The following is a 19,544-nucleotide window of genomic DNA, read 5'->3' on the forward strand; positions in this document are numbered from 1 at the left end:
GGAGCGAGTCGTTTGAAACGGTGAAACGCATTCAATCGAACGGAAGACGCGAGGCGGAAAAACCCGCTGGAAAGAACCGCCGCGACGCGACGCCGCGAGCCAAAACCGCCCAACTCCAAACTGGTCGTGTAAGCAGATCTGCGGTTTTTGTTGAAGGGGAGGGGAGGGGGCCGACGAAAACAGCGATTCCGATGGTCCCGCGGCCTCGCCCGCGTTTTTGACAATACGGTTCATTTGAAGGCGTCGCGCCGGGTCGGGTCGGGCCGCGAATTCGAGTCTGCGGCTGAAAAAAACCAACTCGATCTCGAGCCGAGCGGGGGGTCGCTAGGCCGCACTACGGGAAAACGCCGTATGAGCCTTCAGATGTTGTCCAATTTCTTCAGATGAATCACGAATTTTCGGAAAAATGTCTTCCAATTTGTCATAGAATTTTATTCGTAATTTGATCTACTTAAAGTGACCCAAGTAGCATTGTCATCTACTTTCTAGATGGCGCTCATCAAGAAAATGTCTACTTTCTGGATAGAACAATTTTCTTGAAAGAAAATAGGTATAAAGTAGACCTAGATAATAGACACAAGAAAATAGAAAGAAAACACATTTTTTCCTTGCATTTGCTTGAAAGAAAACATTAAGAAATTGGCTAGAAAATAATTCTACTTTCAATAAATTTTCTATTTTTTTTTTCCCAAATGGAAAGTTGACAGAAAGTAGACCTATGAAATAGATCTATTTTCTTTGGTCAGACTTTTGACTCGCAATGTTTTTTCTTTCTATTTTCTAGATAACTCTCATTTTCTTGGTATTTTCTAGAAGTATTCTTAATATTTTTTTTCTAGAAAAAAATTCTATTTTGCTACTTGGGGACAGAGAATTCAAATTTGTCGGAGGATTTTATTCGTAATTTGATCTACTTAAGGTGACAGAGAATTCCAAGAAGAAGTGCATTGCATTCTGCGAAAAGGAACGAAGAGCATTCCAAAATTGCCAGGATTGTACAACTCACATTCTCCGCCAAAAATTAATGAAATCATGCAAAAAATTAAAACAAAGATAATTTTCGTTTTGAATTCACAGTTTTATGGGAGTAAAGATAGATATTGTTTAGATGATCAGTTTATATTTGCAAAGTACGAACGTTGCACAATCTCAGCGACATTGGAATGCTCTTGGTTCCTTTTTGTTGTAATATGCAATCCAAATATTCATAACTTCCTTCAAAAATAGATTTTTTTCAAGGAGGAAATTTGGCAACATTCAAATGCTCACACGGCGTTCGTTTTTAACACGGCACTGGTATCGGACGGATACATTTTCGTCTTCATGAGCCTACACGATATCGACTTTGAAACGTTCAAACCACGAATCTATCTCGGTTCGCGATGCTGCAGACCTCTTGTCATACTTTCTTTTTTAAATGGAAAACGACTCAACTTCAGTACTCAACTTCGAAAACTTCCATGATTTTCCTTTGATAGGATTTCCTTTCCATCTCAATGAGCCGTGGTTGTGTTGAAAGAAACAATAAAAAGATAAATAAAACAGGAAAAAATACTTAGAAGCACGCCATCTATGATTTTAACCTATTTGTACATCGATTTTTTAGAGGCAAATACGTCCAATTTTGAGCGTTTGGTTGCGCGTACATCACGCTATGCACAGTGAAAGCACAAAATATAAAAGATACAATTAAATTGCCTTGGAAATCATTACATTTCACACGGAACCACTTTAATATACAAAAAAACACACACTTTATTACACTTTTATTTACAAAAAACACACATTATATTTTCCTGAAGTACATATTTTTTTTTAAAATCAATTTAAATGAGGACAATCCATGCAGAGTGTGCAAACATTTCAAAATCATGAGTTGAAAAACACTGACTTCGCGAGTTTAAATATTAGAGCTTAACACAGAACGGAGCGGTGCGGTGTGCTGCCAGCGCGAAACGCGCATTGGCGCCTACAAACCTAAGGGGATACTTCACGCATTGCGCAATGCTTGAAGTATCCCCTTAGGTTTGTAGGCGCTGGCCGGCTGCCCGCCGCGCCGTGCCGCAGCGTGCCACTGCCACGACGCCTCAAGCAACTATTTCACAACAGAGGTGTTGCACATTATCAAACGAAATGGAAGGCACTGCATCATATTAAGAATGCCAGTAACCTTTATGAGTACGGAGCTTTCCTCGCTAATAAATCAAGATAGACGAGACGTCGTGTCCTACGGCACAAAAAGAGAGCGGTAGTCCAAAAACTCACCTACTCCTAGCATCCCTATTTAATAAGGTTTAGAATTTTAAAAAGTGACTCGATTTAGGCAGAAACATTCTTGAGTATACCGTCAAGAAGAATTTATTTTGAATCAAGAACAAAATCGCTGAATCAAAGCGGGTTTCTGCTCTATGCAAGTGACTTTTCTTTTTATATGAGCATCTTTTCTTCTTTAAACAAGCATTACTTTCTTCACTGATCCAACAGGAAATCTACCCAGCGGTAAATTTGAGCTTATTTCTGTTTGAATTAAGTCACTTTTTCCCCTAATAAAAAATCATGCTAAACGTCATTGAACACGGATATTAGGACTTAGTAAGTTTTTCGACTTTTTTTAAGTTTTAAACCACTTTCCTTATTTCGCTTGTTTTTTCCGTAAAAAGAAAAAGGAAAAAAGGATTAAATATTTTATCGCTACGAAATTTCCCGTGATTTCAATAAAATCGTTCGTAAAATTATTGTAAATTTTTTAGAGAATCTGTGCGCCGACTTTTAAAAAATATAGTTGTGGGAATCCTAGGAATAAGTAGATCAAATTACGAATAAAATCCTCCGACAAATTTGAATTCTCTGTCCCCAAGTAGCAAAATAGAATTTTTTTCTAGAAAAAAAATATTAAGAATACTTCTAGAAAATACCAAGAAAATGAGAGTTATCTAGAAAATAGAAAGAAAAAACATTGCGAGTCAAAAGTCTGACCAAAGAAAATAGATCTATTTCATAGGTCTACTTTCTGTCAACTTTCCATTTGGGAAAAAAAAAAATAGAAAATTTATTGAAAGTAGAATTATTTTCTAGCCAATTTCTTAATGTTTTCTTTCAAGCAAATGCAAGGAAAAAATGTGTTTTCTTTCTATTTTCTTGTGTCTATTATCTAGGTCTACTTTATACCTATTTTCTTTCAAGAAAATTGTTCTATCCAGAAAGTAGACATTTTCTTGATGAGCGCCATCTAGAAAGTAGATGACAATGCTACTTGGGTCACTTTAAGTAAATCAAATTACGAATAAAATTCTATGACAAATTGGAAGACATTTTTCCGAAAATTCGTGATTCATCTGAAGAAATTGGACAACATCTGAAGGCTCATACGGCGTTTTCCCGTAGTGCGGCCTAGCGACCCCCCGCTCGGCTCGAGATCGAGTTGGTTTTTTTCAGCCGCAGACTCGAATTCGCGGCCCGACCCGACCCGGCGCGACGCCTTCAAATGAACCGTATTGTCAAAAACGCGGGCGAGGCCGCGGGACCATCGGAATCGCTGTTTTCGTCGGCCCCCTCCCCTCCCCTTCAACAAAAACCGCAGATCTGCTTACACGACCAGTTTGGAGTTGGGCGGTTTTGGCTCGCGGCGTCGCGTCGCGGCGGTTCTTTCCAGCGGGTTTTTCCGCCTCGCGTCTTCCGTTCGATTGAATGCGTTTCACCGTTTCAAACGACTCGCTCCTCGGTTCCATTCGCTTATGTATGGTAATAAATAGCATTACCCGCCCGTTTACTCCTCATTGTTCTCCATATTCCCGATCCGTTCCCGCGCCCCGCTTGCCATATCTGCCTTGCTGAGAAAAAAACGCCGTATAAACATTCGGGAGTTGCCAAATTTCCCTTGATAAAACCTGTATTTTTGACAAAATCCATGAATATTTTTCCTTGAAATTTTCAGATATTTTAGATTTAATTATGTACGAAATTGTCTGAAAATTTGAGAAAATAATTTTCACAAGTTTCCCGGTAATTTCGGTTTTTATTGAAGGAAACTTGGCAACGTCTGAAGGCTCATACGGCGTTTTTCTGTAGCACGGCAGATATCTCCTCCTTCCCCGAGCCACACAACCTTTCCGACCCCCTCACAGTATCTTTATCCGGAGTGATTTGAAGGGGTAACAGCCCGGGAAGGGGGGGGGGGGTGTTTCGCCATGTTGCAAAGATTCGTCGCTCACGGCTTACGTCTCGATTTCGGGTGGGGAAAAAAATTCCGGATTAATGTAGGTCAAAAACACTCGTTTTTTTTTACTTTTTTACCTAATTCGTTTCAAGAAGCCTCGCCGAGCCTCGAGACCACGCGTAATCGATTCAGCGCCTTCGACTACGTAGGAGTCGACTGTAATACCTATCAAAATTTTTTTCCCCGTCCAAAATCGAGAAGAATAGACCTATGGACTAAATTTTTAGGAACAAAATCGAGAGTTCTCCGATCGAGCCGAAACCAAGCTGGTCCGCTTGGAAATGGCCCACTGAGTCCGATTTTCCGGTCGGAAAAGCTCTACGAGTCTGATGGACCGCGCTACCGGCGGAAAATGCACTTTCGCAAACACTCGGTTTGGACGGTTTCTCGGCTCAGAAGGCCTCGCCGAGCCTCGGGACCATGCGCAATCGATTCAGCGCCTTCAACTACATAGGGTCCGACTGTAATCTCGAAATTTTCAAAAAGTGTCGCAGCGATTTAAGCGTTCGTCGTCAGATTCTATGAAAAATTTACAATACTTTTACGAACGATTTTAATTGAAATCAAGGAAAATTTAGTAGCGATATTATATTTAATCCTATTTTCCTTTTTCTTTTTACGGAAAAAACAAGCGAAGTAAAGAAAGTGGTTTTTTTACTACCGAAAAAAAACCACGGTCCCTGACTCTAAATCGTAGCTATTAGGAAAGTTATTCTTGTTTTTTACGGTGAAAATTAGAAGGGAGTCATAAATAATGACGCATCGTCTAAGTGTCGCAGCGATTTAAGCGTTCGTCCCACCCGCCAGAGTTGGCAGAGCGGTCAAGACATCTTCGCAGTTTGACGCGCCTTCAATCCGGCGAAGCTGGAACATGCTTACAGCCGTGGTCAAATAGTTGTATGACACGCTTGCTGTAAACGAAGTCAAATATCGAAAGTTCCACGCAAAAAGGAGCTTATTTACCTCGATTGCAACGTTGCAAATCACGGTTAATGCTTCAATTTGAATCAATGTTTTTTAAAAGTCGGCGCACAGATCCTCTAAAAAATTTACAATGATTTTACGAACGATTTCAATTGAAATCACGGCAAATTTCGTCGCGAAATTATATTTAGTCCTATTTTCCTTTTTTTCCGAAGAAACAAGCATGGTCCCGGATTCTAAATCGTAGCTATTAGGATAGTTATTTTTGTTTCTCATGGTGAGAAATCAAAAGGGAGACATGAATAATAACGCATCGTCTAAGTGTCGCAGCGATTTAAGCGTTCGTCCCACCCGCCAGAGCTTGTTTATGTCTAAACGTGAAGCTTCAGTGTCGCGGAAGTGCACACGTTTTGACATAAACTAAGTCTTTACAGGCTTAAGTTACCCACACTCGGCTCCATAGATGAGGCGTGCTTCGCGTCATGGCTTCTCGTGAGAAATCACGGATTTCCAGGGCCAGCGATAGAGATAGGTCCGTCAGAAGTTGGCGCTTGTTTATGTCTAAACGTGAAGCTTCAGTGTCGCGGAAGTGCACACGTTTTGACATAAAAAGATTCGGTGATCGCATGGGCGAGATCAGTCTCGAGGAATAGATTCCGGGATGGTCCGGTTCGTCCCCCCGTGAGTGGCCAGTCAAGTTTTAGAGTTGTCAGTTTTTAGAGTGTTTTGTTGATGTAAGGTTTTATTGTATTTATTATATGTTATACGAGAGTTATATGTGGTCCGTGTCATTTTCCTGACCTCCCCACAACAATATTGATTCAAATTGAAGCATTAACCGTGATTTGCAACGTTGCAATCGAGGTAAATAAGCTCCTTTTCGCGTGGAACCATCGATATTTGAGTTTGTTTACGGCAGGCGTGACATACAACTATTCGACCACGGCTGTAAGCATGTTGCAGCTCCGCCGGATTGAAGGCGCGTCAAACTGCGAAGATGTCTTGACCGCTCTGCCAACTCTGGCGGGTGGGACGAACGCTTAAATCGCTGCGACACTTAGACGATGCGTTATTATTCATGTCTCCCTTTTGATTTCTCACCATGAGAAACAAAAATAACTATCCTAATAGCTACGATTTAGAATCCGGGACCATGCTTGTTTCTTCGGAAAAAAAGGAAAATAGGACTAAATATAATTTCGCGACGAAATTTGCCGTGATTTCAATTGAAATCGTTCGTAAAATCATTGTAAATTTTTTAGAGGATCTGTGCGCCGACTTTTAAAAAACATTGATTCAAATTGAAGCATTAACCGTGATTTGCAACGTTGCAATCGAGGTAAATAAGCTCCTTTTTGCGTGGAACCATCGATATTTGACTTCGTTTACAGCAAGCGTGTCATACAACTATTTGACCACGGCTGTAAGCATGTTCCAGCTTCGCCGGATTGAAGGCGCGTCAAACTGCGAAGATGTCTTGACCGCTCTGCCAACTCTGGCGGGTGGGACGAACGCTTAAATCGCTGCGACACTTAGACGATGCGTCATTATTTATGACTCCCTTCTAATTTTCACCGTAAAAAACAAGAATAACTTTCCTAATAGCTACGATTTAGAGTCAGGGACCGTGGTTTTTTTTCGGTAGTAAAAAAACCACTTTCTTTACTTCGCTTGTTTTTTCCGTAAAAAGAAAAAGGAAAATAGGATTAAATATAATATCGCTACTAAATTTTCCTTGATTTCAATTAAAATCGTTCGTAAAAGTATTGTAAATTTTTCATAGAATCTGACGACGAACGCTTAAATCGCTGCGACACTTTTTGAAAGATGCCATCATCATGATAACTATAACTACATTCCTCACCAATAAATAAAGATGTATAAGAAAAGTCAAACGAGGTCAACAAGGTGTTAATATCAGATAGAATATTCGAATCCGTATAGATTTATCAGTGCCTTCAATCTCGTATGTTACTGTAAAACAAAAATAGCTTGTAGCGCCGCGCCACGGCACGCCGGCGCCTTAGCGAAATTATCGTACACAGGAAAAACCTAAGAGCCTTTCGCTGAGACAAATCAAAATATCTATCCGGTTCAGGTATAACAAGATGGGATTTTCTTGAAAGATAATTAAGTCCTGTTGCACCAAAGAGGTGTAGAGAGTTTTAGTGAATTTTCACTCATGGAATTGTCACCCCCATATTTTTACCAAAAATCTCAATTATATATTTCTCTCCGTTTGACCAAACAAAAAAAAATAAATAAAAAAATAAAAAAAAAACAAAAAAAACTAAAAAAATAAAAAAATAAAAAAAAACAGCAAATCCTCACTCTTCCAAGCAATTATACATTTTCATCAAAAAACGTCGTGAGCGATTGTCGTTTGTATCTATCGCAGGCAAATAGTCAAATCGGGCATTTTATTAAATGCCCAGGAAAATAGTCAAATATTCTTACTTATAGACTAAAATTCTGATTATTTTTCTGACTGTGGACAAAATCGGTCTTTGATCGTGTGGGAAAGAATTCTGTACAAAAACTTGCTTCATACGACGGATTTTTAAGCTTGACGGATTTTAGACTCAAAATATTGAAAAGTTGGGAGGTCTATGTGAAAACAAGGAAAAACCTCGTAAACTCTAAAAATTTGGGTACCTGCCTAGGCATTTGATAAAATGCCTGATTTGACTGTGTGCCTGCGACATATCTACACGCGGACCAATTAACTTTGGGTCTCAATTAGTAAGTGGACCAAAACTCCCCTACCGAAAAAACGCGTGGACGTAAACTACTAGAAAAAACGGGTGCGCGGACTAAAAATCGTTGAAAAAATGTCCCATAACCCTCTACACTGCCGTGCTAAGGAAATACGCCGTACGGGCATTCGAGAGTTGCCAAATTTCCTAAGATGAAACATATACTTTTGAGGAAAGTTATTCATATTTTTCCTTGAAATTTTCGGATATTCGAGATGAAATCGCGAACAAAATTGTCCGAAAAATTAGAAGAAAAATATTCAAAATTTTCCGAGTAAATTTGGTTTCTAGTGAAGGATATCTGGTAATGTCTAATGGCTCATACGACGTTTTTTTCTTAGGACGCACAGTGGATCGAATCATTGGGAGAGGTCGGACAAAATTTGGAAACTTTAAAAGCTTTTAACTCCTTTTAAACAAAACTTAGAGGTTCTGAAAGTGGCTCCACTGGTTGTTTCGTGAAATTTACTAACAAAAGCACCCCTTAAAGTTAAAATTGTGATCAGATAAACGTAAAATTTTACAATTTTCGTTCAAAATTTCATGTCCGACTCGTTCCATTAACTTGATCCACTGTGGGACGGCAGTACAGAGAGTGAAACCCGTAAAATAGGCATAGAGAAAAAAAAGGAGGTGTTTGCATTTCGGGCATCTTGGAATTTTTTGATGACTTGATGACGTAGGTGGGTACAGCGACGTTTTTATCCTGTCGATTTTCTTGGAAATGGTGTAATTTACGGAAAAAAGTCATTCTATAAAAAGTGCTTGAAATTATATAATGAGTTGATTTAAGTAAAAAAATCGGACATTATGGTCCGTTTTTCATATTTAGCTAAACGTCGCTGTACCCACCTACGTCATCAAGTCATCAAAAAAGTCCAAGATGCTCGAAATGCAAACACCTCCTTTTTTTTCTCTATGGTAAAATAGGTGATGGAGGGACTGACCGTTGAGTACGTGAACGAAGACGCTGGCCGAATCGGAGCTGGAGGGGGAGCAGGTGTAGTTGCCGGAGTCGGCGGGGAGGGCGCGGGAGATCATGAGCTTGGAGGTGCGCGTCTGCTTCTCGGTGACGACGCTGATGCCGCCGCGCTGCGAGTAGTTGATGACCGTCCCGCCGCGGTACCAGTAGATGAATGAGGGCGGGTCCGGCGTCTCCATCACCTCGCACGTCAGGTTGATGTCGCTCCCACTCCGGATGTGGATCTCCGGGTTCCCCCAGATCTGCGCCTTCGAGACTGAAACACAACGGGAAAACAACACAACTCAAAAATCTTGCCATAGAATGGATGGTGAACAACTTTGTCAGTCCAAAAATACATTGAAATCTCGCTAGGGTTCACTAAAAAAAATCTCTGTGTATTTACGTCAACGTCTTTTGCTGGCTGTTGTTATGCTCTTTATCTTTACCTTGGGAGCATCGAAGAATCTTTGTCAAGTGATACGAGTGCCCGAATATTTACAGAAAAAAACAACTTTGCGCTATACTGAAAAAAAAATCTCGGTGTATTTACTAAGAAAAGGGTAAAATTACCAAGAATTCAGGGTTCTATTTGATCCCAGTTTTTTCTTGGTAAAATTACCATGTATGGAATTGGTAATTTTACCGAGAAATCTCGGTAAAATTATTGAACTTTCTCGGTAATTTTACTGGAGCTTGGTAAAAACGCCAATATTTTTTATCGACTGTGGTAGAATTACCGAGATAAAATGGCAAAGCAACCGGGAATCGATTACCAATAAAAGTGGTATTCTTACCTGAAAAAAACAGTAAAAATACCGGTTTTTAGGTAAGCTTACCAGTCTGTCTTTGTAAAATTACCAATAATTTGTAAGAAAATTGTGATATGGTAAAGGTACCAACGGACCGTGGTAAAAACGCCGAGAATTTTTTTTCAGTGCAGTGAAATCTCGCTAGGGTTTTATCTTATGGAGGACTTTTGCCGTGCTAAGAAAAAACGCCGCACGAACATTCGAGAGTTGCCAAATTTCCTTCGATAAAGTGTTTATTTTGAGGAAAGCTGGAAATATTTTTTCTTGAAATTTTCAGGAACTTTAGGTGAAATTCCGAACAAAATTATCTGAGAAATTGAAAGAACAATGTTTGAGAATGTTCCCGAAAATTCATGATTTACTAAAAGAAATTTGGCAACGCCTGAAGGTTCATACGGCGTTTTTCCTTAGCGTGGCAGATATGGAGTCGTACCTAATGCAAATGGGAGAGCTGGAGCCATGTTCTGCTTGGCGAGTTCCGAGCCCGGTGTGCGCCGAGCTTCGGTCACATTTTCGATACATGGTCGATCCAAAACGGCGGTCTGGAATACGTGGTGATTCCTATTTTCTTCGTTGACATCGGATGGCCGGGTACCCGTGTATCGAAAACAATCGATTGTGTATCGAAAAAGTGACCGACGACACAGGAGTATCGAAATTCAGGACTTGGAAAATGCTTGAAAGTGGCGCTAGCTCTCCCACTTACATTACGACTCTATGTACTCTATGGGACAGTACAAAAATACAGTAAAATCTAGCTAGGGTTTCACCTCCACGGGATGTTTCACGGGATTACTCCGAGGGAAAAATAATCTCACTTGCGGAGTAGGGAAAAATATTTAGTTAGCCAATACGAATAGACATATTCCTGCTAATCAGAACTAGAGAAGTGTGGAAAAGATGGGGTGTGCTCGTGGTGAGCTGCACAAGAAACAATGTAAAAGTGGACGTAATTCCTTTTGAGGAGACGGAAAAGTGGGATTTTACATTAAATTACAAAGCGGGATACAGTCCTAACTTGAGCACGCACTGTAACTATGCGGTTATGATTGCAAAAATGGCAAAAAAAAAACCGACACGGCCGGTGTGGAGTGGGGGCTTTTTCAATGTTAATCTTTCGTTGCACTGCTAAGGCGCAATGATACAACTATTCGTGCTCACCGGGATGCGGGAGGTATCACGCCACAATTGAAGGAGCTTTCAAATCTGCCAAAATTAATGTAGTAGTAGCAGTAGATGCCATTAAAAAAAGAAAGTCTGCGTTGGAAGTTTATAGAACAAATATTGTTTAAGGAATATATCGGATTTTAGGATTGGGGTTGAAGCTATTGCAGAGCTTATTATAAAATAAAATCAGTGGAAAATCATAGAAAGAATGCGTTCATTAAAAAATGAAGTTTGACCGGATATCTGCGACGTCGCGAACTGAGATACACGTTTTTTGGTTCTCACTATCGAATTTCACTAAACAATTCAAACCTCTTTCTCGCCGACGCAACATAACTTAGTTTAAGTCCGAATCATCATTGGCAACGATACCTTACACCCATACGTTTGGCAAACCAACACGATTAGGTTGCACAAAACTTCCACACCAATATTTCCATGCATGTGTCAAAACAAGAGTTTCCAAGCTAAAATACGACCTCGCTCCTACCACACCGAGGAAAACCGTAATTTGTACATTCAGGTGTTGCCATATGTACCTCCATTTAAATATCAATGAAAAGAAGCTATAAATTTGATAGGTCAGTTGCGCTGGTCACGGAATCGTGTTTTGATGCTTGATCCTTGTAGATTTATCACAGCTTCGAGTCTATGTTATTGCACCTGAATATCCATACTTTATTGGAGGAAATTTGACAACGTTTCAATATATGTTCATACGGCGTTTTTCATCAGCACGGCGCGGCGGCGTGGATATTGATACGTATCAAGTTGTGCTCACTTCTGCGATGGGCCCTCGAAATTCTCAGAGCGTGATGTCATCGAAATTTAATTGCGAATTCAAAACGCATCCAGTTCAGTAAAAACAGCCCCTCGGAGCTCCGACATAATCTCATCAAAGCTTCTAATCATTCGGAAGGGGGCGCTACAATATGCAAGAGTGGTGGAATATGTATCAGCGAAGAATGCAAGGGGAGGGGGCGGGAGAATGCAATTTACACTCATTGAGAGGGTAATCCAGTGTAACGCCTCTCTGAACCCTCATATGAATCCCGTATAATAAATTAGCCTTTGAAGCAATAACTCTCCAGAAGTAAACAATCCGACAAATCCCTCATCCCCAAGAATAAAACAATACTTACCAGAAATTAATTGAGACTCACAGTAAATACCAAAGTAGGAGGATCGAAGGTTTCAAACAAACCATTGACCAACTGAAAAACATAATGCAATTCTGCCGTCCAAAGCAAAAATGCCCTAACTCCATCAAAGATTTTTTTCGATTTTTTTCTGATGAAATGTTTCATTACAGAAAAACTAAGGAGCGTTCATCCTATCTAGAATTCTTGAAAACCTTTGGCATACTACTGAGAACTCAAACTGAGAAAATGGAGCAGAATGGATTTCAGTTTTTTTCGTAAGAGAACAGAATGTTTGAAAAGAAAATGCAAAATCTTGAATGAGTTACGACGTTCTTGCTGTGAACGGCAGAATTAAAAATATGCCAACTTCAGAGCATCGAGATATTGAGACGATTTTGCTGAGATACTAGTTTATGCATGGCAGAAGACGGAACCATTCCGTTTAGGATTACAATTTTTACCAACAACTGGACTTGATTTTACAGGTGCACTGGAGGCTTATCTGAAAATCTCATTTTCCAAGGAACATTGTGCATGCCTGTTTCCGCAAGTGAACATTTAATCGGGAGAGATTTGGCAACAGTCGAATGTTAATACGACGTTCTTACTTCGTCGCTCCGTTGACGTGAGAGCGTATCTCTATGGAGCTCATGAGCTCCGGAAAACTTGGAGCTTTATGGAGCACGGAGCTCACGCGGAAATCGGGATACGCCTTTACATCACCCAGTGGATCGAGTCAATTGGAGAGGTCGGGCAAAATTTGGAAACTTTGATCGCTTTTAAATACATTTATACAAAACTTCGAGGTTCTAAAAGTGGTGCCATTGGTTTCCTCATGAAATTTCCTTTTTAAAGCACCCCCTAGAATGTAAAATGTGACGAAATAAACAACAAAATTTGCAATTTTAGTCAAAAATTGACCCCACAAATTGACTCGATCCACTGTGCGTCAGGGAAGCGACAACTTGGCACAGCGATATTGTCTCGCGACTAGCGAGGGAACGGGCAATATTTTCCAGGATCCCATTTCGAGGACCAAGAAACGAGATTATAATATTTCCCCCGTAAACTTACGAGCGCTATCTCGGAGATAAACGATAAACCGTCGGCTCAATTTATTTTATTAAAACCGGATTTTTCGGTGGATTTGGCTATCCTATCCGAGAGTGAGAGGGGGAAAGAAGTGCAAGTATCTGGTCCTAATGACGAGTCCGCTGTAGGGAGACGAAATATTCTACCCGGCGTTGTAAAAACCGCGAATATCCACAGATTTTTCCTATGAGATACGCGGTTTTTCGTTAGGGGAGAAGGTTCTGCATCCGCACTTCACCTCGCAGTGCCCCCATCCCACTTGGGGGCTTCTTGAAGAAAGGCGCGGTGGCTGAGGGGATCGCGTCGGACTTAGGCCCTTCCTTGAGAGAGCCGTTCATTTAAATCCATTACCAGGGCTGAATTTAGGAGATCAGTCGACCGTGAAATTCGATGCATAAACCCAAACCGAACGGCCTCACCTTTTCGAGACAGCCGGTGCTGAGAGGGTTTCGCCGAGTGAAGGGCCTAAAAAGTAGAAAATCAACGGTGCCGGTGAATATTTTACACAACGGAAGTAATTTAGTCACTTTCTTGACGATGAAATTGATGATTGGGGCTTGGAGGACAAGGCGCATAAGTGCAGTTCTTGCTATTTCGAGAAAAACGTGTTTCAAGTTTCTAAATGATATTAGCTTTACGGCGGAAAGAAAGTTCAATCTCACACTTTGATGCTTGATAATTGGATTTAACCGGTGAATTTTTCACAGAATTTCAAACCTAGATTCAGTTAAAATCACTAAACTTTCAATTTTTTCGAAAGCTACACTTATGCGCCTTGTCCTCCGACGCTCCTGAAGTGACGTTAAGCGTGCTTCCAAAGGTTTCAATAAAAAATCCTATTCTTTTCATTCATTAACATTGTTTGGACGGAAAACAAAATTACTGCATCATGCGTAACATGTGACGACACATGTGTTGGTAGTTAAATCTTTTCTCGCGTGAGGGGCGCCTCCACTGTGTTTTGATTTCTGTGACTTACACTATTCAAGTCCAAACAAATCAATGTGAGACGTAGAGTTGGTTTTAAAATCAAACGAATTTTTGGGAGAATACGTGTATTATAAGTTTCAGCTAGTTTTAGCTCCCTTCTTACAGTCGTCAGAACGAATACAAAAAAATTCTGAAGCTCCCAAAATTCGATATGAAAAAATCAGGGTTAATTGAGGTAACCTCAACGTATAGCTCCTGAAATTTTTCAATTTTTTCCTTATATTATATTTTATTTTTGGAGACACATACTGAAAAGTTGGGAAATCTGCGGCTCTCTTCCAGATTTTATTATAAAATATCTGCATTTTTTCTTGGAATTTAAAACAAACTTGTTGCTTTTTTCATTCTTACCTTACTTACTTAATCTTTTTTTTTTTTTTTTTTGTTTATTGTCGCAATAAATTACACAGTTATGAAATACACTTACAGTAAAAGTGCGTAATATATAGATATTAAAGAAAACAATAATGATTTGGACTATAATACAAATTAAGGGGAAAGTTTTGCTGAATAAATAAAATAGAATAAGAAATAAGTGGTAATGAAAATTACTGGAGTCAGCAAGGGTTATTGTTAGCGACGCCGGAATCCGCCAGTTGGCATGCATCAGCAAATATCTGTTTATCTATTATTTCTTTTTTGTTTGTGAGGACGGTTTTAATATATGTACAAATTTTGGACCAATTTTCCTTGGAATCTAATAAACATTTTTGAAAATTTACGGTGGTGAATGTCTTTTTAATTTCTGTCTCAAGAAGATCTCTCTCTGAATTAAATTTATTACACAAGAAAATAGAGTGCTCTGGAGTATCGAGAGCATCAGGGCAGTACGGGCAGAAGGGGGATGGCGATATTTTCATACGGTGAAGGTAGCTGTTGAAAGCGCCATGTCCAGTTAGAACCTGCGTTAGGAAGAAATTTAAGTCGCCAAATTTCCTGGTAAGCCATTCTTCCGGGTCCACAATAAGTTTCTTTAGCCAGGTATCTTTAGAGGGGTCCTGTTGCCATTCCGTGATCCATTCTTCTCTGATCGCAGCTTTGATGGTGGGTTTGTCCGCTTCACGATGGTAGAGGCTGAGTCTTTCCTTAATTAAATGGTTTATATGAGGGATACCACTTATCATATCGATGGCTGTGACTTACTTAATCTTGTAGCGACAGATCAACGCTTACCACCAATTTTATGAACTTAATGATCACTGAACACTGGATCAATCGCGAATCCCCTGATTTTCCAGAATACTTTTTGTCACCTAATAAATCTCAGCATTTTCTGGGGTTCATAGTTCCAGGATACAGAGTCAGTCTAGAACTTAAATCGCCCGACATACAACTGCAAAGCAGCCCTGTTGACATGTTTTGACCAATTGTACTGTCAATGTGTAACCGCACATTGCCCAACGTTAGTTGCAACAATTTATTGCAATTCTCGAAAATTGGCAACAGTGTTTCTCCATTTAAAGCCATGGTAAATGTTTGATTCCAGGCGAGACAACCCTTTTCGATATGTATAGATTGTTTTACACGGGTTTAAATGGACGAAGTCCATTGTTGCCAACCTGCGAGAATCGTGCTCTCCTGCATTGGCGGATCCAGCAATTTGGCAACACGGGGTTTCCTCCTATTAAACCTATGTTAAATAATCGATTCGTGCCGGAGCACCTGGCCCCTCCAAAAATCGATACATTTCCATAGGTTTAAAAGGAGAAAAACAATGTTGCCGAGTTGCTGGATCCGCCTCTGCTCTCCTGGAAAACCTGCTCTCATGGGGCGCTTTAACCTCCGACTGGGGAAAATGGGCAGAATTTTTTCAAAAGAAAACTGAGTGACATCCTTTGAACTTTCCTGAACTATATTTAACAGTTAATTTGTTTATTCGTTGGTTTTGTCGTAACGATTTGTTTGAGAATTTCCTCTGTGGCTCAGGGCAGAGGCGGATTTCTATTTAAACCTATATTAAATAATCGAATCTTGTCGGAGCACTTGGCCCCACCAAGAATCGATACATTTCCATGGGTTTAAATGGAGAAAAGACAATGTTGCCAATTTGCTGGATCCACCAATCGCTTAGGACGAACTCATTGAAATTTTCAAGAGGATCTGTAGGATTGTTGCCTCGTGAGAAAATATACATTACCCACTAAAATTTGGCAATGCTGACGTCACTCGGTTCTTTTCGAGAAATTCCACACCTAGAAGCGCAATGCTCGAGGTGCAAACAGAACCCGGTCACCAGGACGTGCGAAATTTGCTGCAACACCACGACTGCGTGAGAAATTCGGGGGTTTAGGGGAGAGGGGAGGAGGATCCGATGGCTGGGGATTCGTCCAGGGGGTTGGGGGAGGATCCCGCGGATAAACACAAAAGACCCGAATTATGAATTGGAGGTGACAGTCGTCTCACTTTCTCAACGCAAGAAGATTAAAGAGCATACGCAGTGCACAGTGCGTTGCCGCTTCACGGTTAATTCCTTCTTCGATGATAAGCACCGGTGTCCCTGTTTCCCATGACAAGTTTTCAAAGGCGAGGCGTGAAGGATCGATTATTGATATTTTCCCATTTGAAGCTATGGTAAAAGATCGATTTTCAAGGTGTTCGTTGCGAGCGCCCTGTTTATCGATTCTTTTCAATTTTTTTTTTAAATGGTAGGTCAATCGATGTATCGCAAAGTACGCCACGCCACTGCAAGTTTTCTGGAACTTCCGGGAGGGACCATTCAATAGGATAAGGATTAAAGTATTACACTGCTGCGTAACCAAAAAGAACAGTAACGATGTTTTTCGAAATCGAGTTCTCTGCAAATTTTACATATTTCACCTCACCCTATGATATGAAGTCATAAAAATAACGCGTAACGCATAACGCCTGAGTCGCGAAATGTTCCTTTAAGTTGGACTGTAAAAAGCAATCAGGGGGTGTAGCCTGTAGCCCCCTAGTCTAATTTAATTAAGTTGGATAGTTTCGGTGAAATTGCAGAATTCACCTGACTCGTTTTTACGAGTTGAAGGTCATCAGTTGCAAAAGTTTAGACGGTGTCTTCCATTTATAATCACTGCTGGAGTTAATTTAAGCTTTCCTCATCAGCTTGAGCCAGGCAAAGCGCCTTTATCTCGGTGAATAGGCAAGATCACCATCGTGGTGTTCGAATAGTTGTATCACCTCAATCCAGCAGGCGCTAGCTACTGCGCACAGCCTACGCCTTATCAGTTGCATCGTTTTTACGAGTGAAAGGTCGGACGCAAAGAGAGAACAAAAATTAACGTCATTTTAGACAAAATAGTAGTATTTATGAAGTCGTTCATTTAAAATAGTAGTAAGTCTGTAACATCCACACAAAAGAGTTGTGCTTACTGTTGTGATCTGAAAAATGGTATTAGTTTTTGTCGGCCGACGCCGAACGTGGAAAGTTTGTTATTTGTTGAAAGCGTAACCAGCCAGCGTACCATTTGTCGGCTACTTCTACACTGTAAGATTTACAAATGCTCCAGTGGAGATGCTAGCATTCAGAGGTTTGTACGGACGGCTTTCTTGCCTGACATGATATGAATAAGTAATTTTTGGTATGGTTAATGGTAAATTTGTCGATTTTTCACCGCCACTCGAAGGGGTTTAGAGTATTTTTAAGTGATTTTCAAGGAAAGTGGAAGATTTCTTCAATACAACAGGTTTTTCGCGGATAGATCACTCTGACCTTCATTTCCCAAAAATTTGGGTGCATAAAGCAAAAACACCATATCTATATTGAAGTGTTTCAAAATTTCCGTACCTCTTTTACTTTCTAAGAGAATAGTGCCAAAGATGTGTGTAAAAAACCGTTGGATGGTGCTGTTAAAATGCTGAGCAAATTCACACGAAATTTTATTCAATGATAATGATCAGCCATCTTTAAAAGAAACTGATATAAAATGAATTCGCAATTTTATATACAAACCGAGATGCGTGATTTCGCATTTTCACAATTTGTAAACTTCGTCACCTCGTGAATTCTTCAGAATCGCCGATCAAGCAGCGCACGCTGCGCGCTGTGCGCAGTAGCTAGCGCCTGCTGGATTGAGGTGATACAACTATTCGAACACCACGATGGTGATCTGGCCTATTCACCGAGATGAAGGCGCTTCGCCTGACTTGAGTCGTTGAGTAAAGCTCAAATTAACTCCGGCAGTGATTATACAATGAAGGACACAGTCTAATAAAATACCGTCAATTCTCGTGGACACTCGAAAAGCGTACTCAAGGAAATCTCGAGTCGAGGAAGCTTCGAGTAACGTCTTAAAATTCCGGCCTAAATGTGTGCAACTATTTGGTGGCAACTGATGGTCCTCTTGAAGACATGTCTATCTATCTTAGGGGAAATTGTGCTCGAATGAACTTAAATTCCAGCCAAACGCAATGCACGCGATGGCTATAATATGCAGCGTCTCTGTGTCTGGGCAGTAACTTCGGGTGAGAAAAGTGCCAGGGGTAATTAATAATTTAAGAATGTAAGTAGTTGGCGTATTTTTGATCATTCGCTAATTTGACTGATTGAACCAAAATCAGCCTAACTAAATCAGAGGTTGCCATATTTCCTCTCATTCTTTACTTTCCCACGAGAAAACTCAACAATATTGAACAACATGTAACTCTTGTGATTATACTCTCCAGATATAATCTTTAGGAAAATCACAATGAGTTTTAGGGCAGTATCTGGTTTTGTCGCAGAAAAATTAAGACATGAGCAGAGATTACGCCACAAGAAATGCATTTTGGCCGATTCTAATTAATTCCACCTAATTACTGCTATTTTCTCTTAAAATCTTCAAAAGCTAATCTGACCTAAGCTAGACCGACGATTGAAACTCGACCCAATAATAATGCCTTTAACACGGTCTCTCTTAACGGCCGTTAGCAGAGATCGTGTTAAATTTGGAATCTTTCAGTGACCGATAGAATCTAGGGGTAACCTAATGGTTTCTGTTCTGCGAATTTCACGAGCTGGAAACGGGAGCCGACTGTACGTTGTTGAGTGGTTCGCTGAAATTTGCGGAGGTCAACATTTTTCAGCAAATCTAAGAGGATTTGGGACGGAACAGTAACTAGTTTGTGTTAGACAGTTCAAATTAATTTTGGACGGATGGATCGTATTCGATAGTGTTTTGATGTATCGTTTGGTTCAAAACAATAGAACATGACCTAAAACAAAAATTTTAGGATTAAGTTGGAAAAGTTGAAAAAGAGAAAATGTCCAACAATTTCACTATAAATTGCCATGTAGTACTCATGAGAATTAGAAATCTAACACAAAAAGCCATCACCACAGATCACTCATTTGACTTTTGAGGCTATGTTTACATGTTGAACCAACCGATATAAATACAATCTTACCTGTTTGATGTATCGAATACGATCTATTCGGATGAAAAGAAAATTTATAAAATTAACAACCATCGCTGATACCCATTTTCAACGTTGAACGCCGTGTTGCGGGGTCACCGACTTAACGTG

General features: G+C 40.2%; 1 protein-coding gene across 1 annotated transcript in view; it reads right to left on the minus strand.

The window, feature by feature from the left end:
• Positions 1-19,544, minus strand: part of LOC109042222 (limbic system-associated membrane protein) — a 490,619-nt gene that overhangs the window by 6,737 nt on the left and 464,338 nt on the right. The window contains exon 5 of the mRNA XM_019058863.2: positions 8,844-9,134. Within this exon, the coding sequence (XP_018914408.2) occupies positions 8,844-9,134 (291 nt within the window). The remainder of the gene's footprint in view (positions 1-8,843; positions 9,135-19,544) is intronic.

The sequence above is a fragment of the Bemisia tabaci genome, chromosome 5 (assembly GCF_918797505.1).
Source record: "Bemisia tabaci chromosome 5, PGI_BMITA_v3".
Taxonomy (NCBI): domain Eukaryota; kingdom Metazoa; phylum Arthropoda; class Insecta; order Hemiptera; family Aleyrodidae; genus Bemisia; species Bemisia tabaci.